At 48.5% G+C, this 7,481-nt stretch overlaps 1 protein-coding gene across 1 annotated transcript; it reads right to left on the minus strand.

Moving 5' to 3' along the window:
* Positions 1 to 2,937: 2,937 nt before the first annotated feature.
* On the minus strand, positions 2,938 to 4,199 carry LOC101825552 (palmitoyltransferase ZDHHC3-like). The gene has a single exon (XM_040752798.1). The coding sequence runs from the start codon at positions 3,993 to 3,995 to the stop codon at positions 3,156 to 3,158; it is 840 nt and encodes a 279-aa protein (XP_040608732.1). The 5' UTR covers positions 3,996 to 4,199; the 3' UTR covers positions 2,938 to 3,155.
* Between the last annotated feature and the right edge of the window lie 3,282 nt (positions 4,200 to 7,481).

Consider the following 7,481-nt stretch of genomic DNA (forward strand, 5'->3'; position numbering starts at 1 on the left):
AACCCTAGCAAAACAAACAGCTTTGGATGGAAAGACAAGCTAAAGACAACAGAATATTTTCAAATAGTTTTTGGGATGTGAGAAGCAAGAAAATTCAAAAGACTGGCAGAAGCAAACATTTTTATTTTATTTTTTATTCTCAGAAATGGAGTGCTGGGGAGGCAGAGGCAGGCGGATCTCTGTGAATTTGAGGTCAACCTGGTCTACAGAGTGAGTTCCAGGACAGCTAGGACTGTTTCACAGAGACACCCTGTCTTGAAAAACAAACAAACAAACAAACAAACACCAACCAACCAACCAACAACGCCCCCCAAAAAAAAGAAAAGAAAAGAAATGGATGTCAGTCTGGAGAAAAGGCAAAAATAGCTGGTGTGCCAGTTGGTGTGTGTGGCGGCTTGGATGAGAATTCCCCCCAGAGGGGTTTGAACATTTTGTCCCGAGTTGGTAGCAACGTTTGGGGAGGTTCAGAAGGTGTGTCCGTACTTGAGAAGTGTGTCACTGGGGGTAGTCTTAGAGAGCTGAAGGGCTGTTGCTTGCTGCCATGCGTTACCCTCACCCCCGGTGGTGGACTTCTATCCCCCTGGAACCATAAGCCAAAAAAAAAACTTTGCCTCTGTAAGTTGCCTTGGTCATGGTTATTATCACAGCAGTAGAGACGTAATCAGCACCGAGTGAGACAGTGATCTTCAGGGTTCCAGACTGTGAAATGCCTTCTCTTTCCCAGAGGCTGGTACTTCAGAGTTCAGTCTTCACACTCGTCTAGCAGAGCCCCCTTCCTAAACACCACATTCTATTGGCTTAGGGCACACAGCCTTGTCTAATGTACATCCTGGGGATGGAGATGCCGTCGTTTCTGGGCTCAGCCACATAGCAGACTGCCTGTGACCTTTCAACTCCAGGATGAACTGAGCGCGTATAAATAAGCAGGTGCCAGCAGCCAGCGAGGGAAGACGGGGGCCTGGTGCCCGCTGCTTACCTGTGACTCTCTGAGGAGCTCTAAGGGCACCTCACCCCGAAAATGCAACATAGTGATTTATTCCTTACTTGGGACAAGGGCTTGTATCTAGAAAAACTCCACCCAGTCCAATTAAAAAAAATAGGCAAAAGACTTGAACTGACATGTCACAGGAAAGGATGATGAGAGGACTCCCCTCAGACAGGACAGTCATCCACGCAGAAAGCCTCAAGGATGCTACAGAAACAGAACACAAAAACCTTCCAAGATGAAACCTGTGAGCTTGGCAGGGTGGCGGGAGAGGAGCCTCACACAAAGGCAACCAGACCCCCTACATCCTTGGCGTGCAAACTGAACCAAGGCACACTGCCGTTCCCAGGTGACTGAACATAGGGAGAACCGTGACGGAACCCCTAAAACACTGAAATAAACAGGATAATACACCAGATTTTGCAGAGGGAAGCTTAGTGTGGCTTAGATGTCAGTTTTCCACTAAACCCCACAAGATCCCTCCCCTCTCTCTGTCTCCCTTTGGTTCTCCTTCCAACCTTCTCCTTTTCTCCACAACTTCTCACCACTTTATTTTAAATTTTATTTATTAGTTGGGTGATGGTGGCACACACACCTTTAATTCCAGCACTTGGGAGGCAGAAGCTGGCAGTCTCTGTGAGTGCAAGGCCTGCCTGGTCTACAGAGGGAGTGCCAGGATAGGCTCCAAAGCTACACAGAGAAATCTTGTCTCGAAAACCCCTCACATTTATTTATTTCTTTTTTTTATGACATAGCACACTCTTTTATTTTTTTACTTAAGTTAGAAACAAGCTTGTTTCAATGTCAATTCCAGCTCCCTCTCCCTCCCCTCCTCCCCCGCCCTCCCTATCACACTCTTTTCATAGTTGAATCAGAAATATATGCATGTGTTTGTGCAAGTTTGTATATTTATGTATAAACACATTTACAGAAAAAATATATATTTATGTGCATGCATATGTGTGGATATCAGAGCTCAACCTTGGATGCCACTCATTAGTGGCCTTGCAAGTTTGTTTTTTAGGGAGGGTCTCTTCCTGGGAAGTGAGGCTCACCATTTAGGCTAGACTGTCAGTCAGCAAGCCACCAGGATCTGCTTACTTCATCACTGGAACTGCAAACACACACCAGCACATCTTTTTTTTTTTAATATGGGTGATGGAGATCAAACTCAGGTTCCAATTATTTTTAACAATCAGCTTATTCTATAAGGTTCCTTCTCAGATCTGACATGACCTACTTTAATCTTCATATTGTATGTCCTGTCTTATTTATTCATTTATTTATTTCTTATTACATTATTGTTATAGAGTCTCTATACTATGTAGCTCCGGCTGTCCTTGAACCCACTATGTAGACCAGGCTGGCCTCGAACTTAGAGATCTACCTGTCTCTGCCTCCTCAGTGCTGGGATTAAAGGAATGAACAGCCACACCCAGCTAATTAGTTGTCTTTGTATTTCTTGCTGTGACTTTCTTTCAAAACATTTTATAAGATTATTTTATTTTATGTGTATGCATGTTTTGTTCACATGTATATATGTGTATCGTGTACATCCTGGAACTGGAGTTATGGACAGTCATGAACGGCCACATGGGTGATGGGAATCTAACTCAGGTTCTCTGTAAGAACAAGTGCTCTTAACCACGGAGCAGCCCATTTTTTTATGGTTTGTGTGTATGTGTGTGTGTGTGTGCTAGGGCATGTTGACAAAGCAGAAAGCCAAGACTCTAAATAAAATAGAATCCAACAATATGAAAACAAAACATTGAGAAAAAACCATTACACACCACACCACTACAATGGAACTGGACTTGTAAGGAATGCAAAGATGGTTCAAAACCAGATGATGCCCTGCAGCTCACAGCAGAAAGCAGCTTATCAGCAGGTGATTCCTTTAGGATGTCCAGTCAGCATTTAACAAGGGTGGGTACCAACTCAAGACACTCATCCATGGTGGGATGCGTTTAATTGCTTTCAAAACCATCGGGGGACACCAAGAGCATGTTCCTTGGGGGTTTCCCCAGCGGCTGGATTTCCTGTCCTGTTTTCTTGCTCAGAAAATCCGGGGTAATTACTTTCTGCTCTGCCCTGCTGGTTTCTTTTAGGGAGCTGGCTTGTTTGGGTCTGTGTTGCTGTGCTTTGTTTGCTCTTGGTACCTAGCGGTGACTTAGGCCATATTGCGCTGCGCACTTGCTTTGTAACGTTCTGGCGGATGAAAAGGACTGAGCCAGACTAGGGAGACTCGGGGGCCGCAAACGGTCTTCATGTTATCCCACATGGATTGCCTGCCCTGGGAGTCCTTGTTCCGGTACATCATCTCATTTGTGGTTTTGTCTTTGTAGATGGCACACATCTGGATGCAGAACATCACCAAGGCAAGGATGAAGCCCATCAAAGCCACTAGGAAGAGGAAGAAGATGGGGGCAGGTGGAGATACGGTGCTCCTGGCATTCCACTCGCCCCGGGCGTGGCTGCGCACGACAGGGATGCCCAGCAGCAGCAGCACGTGGGTTGACATAAGCCCAATGTACAGAGTGAAGAGCAAGAAGTACTTCTGGTTGTTCTCACCCACGCAGTTGTTGACCCAGGGGCAGTGGTGGTCATTCTTGCGAATGCAGCGTTTGCACACCATGCAGTGGTAAACCCTCTCTGGTATAGCACTGAGGCAGAAGGGACAGTAGCACACTGTGTCAGGCCCGGGTGGGTTTCTCAGGGGCACAGAGCCAGGATCAGTTAGCATAGTCCGTAGGTGTGATACGAGTGCCAGGAAGGTCAGCAAATGGAAGCCCACACCGTTGGGCACGGAGTATAATTTGTTGTTAGATGGTTTGAGCACGTCCCGGACTAGTATCCATGCAGCGCTCAGCACCAGCGCCCACGTAGCAATGACGAAAATGATGCCCAGGGGGTCCCACACGAACCACCAGCGTTGCTTGGGGCCCTGCAGTGGGGTCTCTAGCCTGGTCGTGTGCTCAGAAGTGCCATGTGTTTGGGCCGGTGATTGCATTGTGAGAGTTCTCAGGCCTGCTTAACGGCCAGCATCCTGGTGGTAGACCCAGGCCCAGGAGGAGCCCCCAGAGAGATGAAGGTCCCTGTGCCTTGGCCCTCTCCTCCTACCTCACTTGTCTGGAATTGGTGCCTGCTGCCCTGGGCTGAGGCAGGGAGGGGCTGGGAGTGCTGCCTGACAGGCTGATCCTGGCAGTGTTCTAGAATGCTCCCTTAGATGGGTTTATGAACACAGAAAGGGCCCACTCTCCCTTAAGGCCTGGAGGAAGGCCGGGAGGCGGAGACACCCCTAGGTGCTGACCACTTACTTGGCTCTACCTTACCCACTCTGAGCTGACCTGTTAGAGCCACATAACTGCCGGGTAAACATTCATGACCTCTTTGCCTTGGAGAAACTGAGGCAAGAGGAAGTTAAATAAATTACTTCAAGAGACCAAGCAAGGGATTGGTCCAGAGCCTGGGCTTCTGCCCCGCCCTGCCCTGTGGATGTACAGTGTCTGTCTGTCTGCAGCCCCATGAAGAGCATCTGTCCTGTGGGAAAGGACCCCCGGGACCAGTGTGGAAATAGGACGGTTGATGGAGTGCTTGAGGCTCACTTAGGGACAGATGGGAAGTAAGACCATATTGGGTTGTGCTGGGGCCTCTCAGAGAGGCCTGTGACCTCTTGGTCAAACCTTCGGACAAGAGTTGGTCTGATTGTTGTTTCTGTCCACAGCCTAAATTTAGTGGTGTGGAGGACAAATCTGTGTGGCTGGGCTTCCTGCAGCACCACAGGTGGAGGGACCTGCTTGGCTGTGAACACAGCTGAGGTGAGCTTGGGTTGTGGGCACTTTTGGTTGGGTCGTACTCAAGGACTTGTCCATGCAGAGGCCAGGGCGCTTTGGGCTTCCCAGTGCACTGTGCCACTGTAAAACACAACACAACACAACAATCCTTGTGTTAGTCTGTAGAGCTGTGTGTGTGTGTGTGTGTGTGTGTGTGTGTGTGTGTGTGTGTATATGCCTGGGATAAACAACACCAGGAATCATTTCAGCTGTTCCTTGTGACAACACAATGGCCTTATGGCTCCGTGTTAGTCACTGTCATCACACCTAACAGAGGTTGGCATTCAGGGAACTAGGAAACTTCAGCTTGTGGTGAAAGGTCATTGTTGTCCCCACCATCACCTCAGCAGATTTCTTTGCTGTTTTGGGGTGATCTTTCTTTGGGCAGGTGGACCCTCTGTGAACACACACATCTCTCAGTGACACAGGCCGTTGGAGTCCTCCGCCATGCCGTCTCCAAGCCTTCTGTCCACCATGTTTCCTGCTGTTGGGGACTTTCTGGGCTGTTACCTCTCTCGACCCTTCTCACCTCACACATTTTTGACTTCCCTCATGTTCGCAGGAAGCCATCAGCCAAGTGTTTGAGTCTGAGTTGTGAAATCAGGAACATAGCTATCTTAACGGTTTTCTGTTGCTGTGAAGAGACACCATGATCACAACTCTTATAAAGGAAAACGTTTAATTGGGGGTGGTTCACTTACAGTTTCAGAGGTTCAGTCCATTGCCCTCATGTCTGGAAGCATGGCATTACGCAGACAAATGTGGTGCTGGCTACATCTGGCAGGGAACAGGAAGTTGACTGAAACACTGGGTGGTATCCTGAACATAGGAAACCTCAAAGCCCACCCCACAGTGACATACTTCCTCCAACAAGGCCATGCTCACGCCAACAAAGGCACACCTCCTAATAGTGCCACTCCCTATGAGATTATGGGGACCAATCACATTCAGACCTCCACAATATCTGTTTACCTACTTGTTCATCCCTGCCCCCGTGCATGGTGTCTCATGTAGGGCTCTCAGGAATCTGACTCTCAGGGACAGAACTGCAGAAAATCCTCTTGGAGTGGTGACGGGGCTTTTGGCATGAGCCTCTTGTATATTCTAGGCATTGGCATTCCTGTGTCTACCTGCCGGATGTCCCAACCAAACTTCCTGGATGCTCTGGCTGTTGTTCCCTCCATTTTTGTACACAAGTGTATGTAGTTGCTGTCTCCCCTCATGGCTCAGTTGGTGTGTGGGTTCCCTGTACCCTTCTGTGAGTGGTACCTATGCATTTTGTGCCCTCATTGGCTTTGCATGGACTGCTATCTTGCCTTAAATGTTTCTTCTCAATGGTGCATTGCCAGCACTGTACAGATAGCATGGAACTCCCCTGAGAACCACACACTCTGCAGTATGAGTTTGGTGACTTAGGTTCTAGGATTGGGCCCTAGTTAGGTTCTCTGTGTAGATCTTTGGGGTGAGCTCAGGATTTCCCTCTGTTGATGCCAACTGAGTGAAACCAGCAGAAAGGTAGTGTGTGAGAGGCTCCTGGATAGACTGGGGGTGGGGAAGAATGGAGCCTCAGGGTTTGAACATAACTTCAGGATGCTGGGAACAAATGTCTACAAGGCTTAGTCTATTGGCTGCCAAGATGTTCTGTTCTGGGACAGGAATGTCACATAGCTTGTCTATGGAGACTTGATGCCCCTGGTGTCCAGTTGAAGAGTTGCTGGACTGGGTGAAAGGGTTTGCTTCCTGTTGAACTCTTTGAGGGGCATGTTCCTTGTTTCTGGGTTTTCAAAGGCGAGGCCACTCTTCCTGTTTCTGTACTTTGGAGGGCACACTTCCTGTTTCCATCCTTTGGAAGACATGCTTTCTGTCTCCAAGCTTTGTCCTTGTCAGGTCCCAAAGGAATCTGGGACACGTCTCAGCATCTGAGGCTTCTCCCAGCACTTCTCACCCTAACCCTACCTTCAACCTCTCCAGCCCAGGGGCTGGGCTTTGCCCCCCCCAGCTTCTGATCCTGTGTAACTGTCATTCTGACTACCCGATGTGTTGGTTCCCATGTGTTCTCTAGGTCCTCTTGGCCCCCTCTTCCCCCCTCTCTTTTTCTACGCCCTGTTCAGTCTGGACCCTTCCAGATGCCTCTGGCTGCTCTCTCCCTCATATCTACAATAAAGCCTTTCTCTTCAGCCGTACCTAGGAGTGGGAATGTCTTCATTTTCATTCAGTCCTGCTATTTGCCCAACCAGGCTTCCTTCATCCTCAGCCCCCTTCCCCAGAATCTGTGAAATTCCCTGCAATTTCCATGCATTCTCCGAGGCATGCAGGGTATCCTAAGATTCCAGGTGGACACTTTCCAGAACATTCTGTTGTACATCAGCATTTTACCGGATTCCGTGGTGTTCTTCCATAATTAAGTCTGCCTTGTAGCTGCATCAGTTTCAGCTGTCGGACCTCAGAAGTTCTGAACATTCACCGGCTCATCTAAAGATACAGGGGTAGAAGTTCTAGTTGCCCATAATTGACCAGAGCACTTTCCCTCCTGCATCCTGCTTCTCCTTGCAACTGTAGCAGGTTGTGTCCTGAGGTCTCTTTTTCTTTTTCTTTCATTCTCTCTTCCTTCCTTCCTTCCTTGACTCCCTCCCTTCCTTTTTTATTTTTTGGAAACAGGGTTT

Source organism: Mesocricetus auratus, unplaced genomic scaffold (genome assembly GCF_017639785.1).
Source record: "Mesocricetus auratus isolate SY011 unplaced genomic scaffold, BCM_Maur_2.0 Super-Scaffold_100010, whole genome shotgun sequence".
In the NCBI taxonomy this organism is placed as follows: domain Eukaryota; kingdom Metazoa; phylum Chordata; class Mammalia; order Rodentia; family Cricetidae; genus Mesocricetus; species Mesocricetus auratus.

Excerpts from the sequence above, each read along its gene's own strand:
- LOC101825552 (XM_040752798.1), bottom strand. The coding sequence starts at position 3,995 with ATGCAATCACCGGCCCAAACACATGGCACTTCTGAGCACACGACCAGG.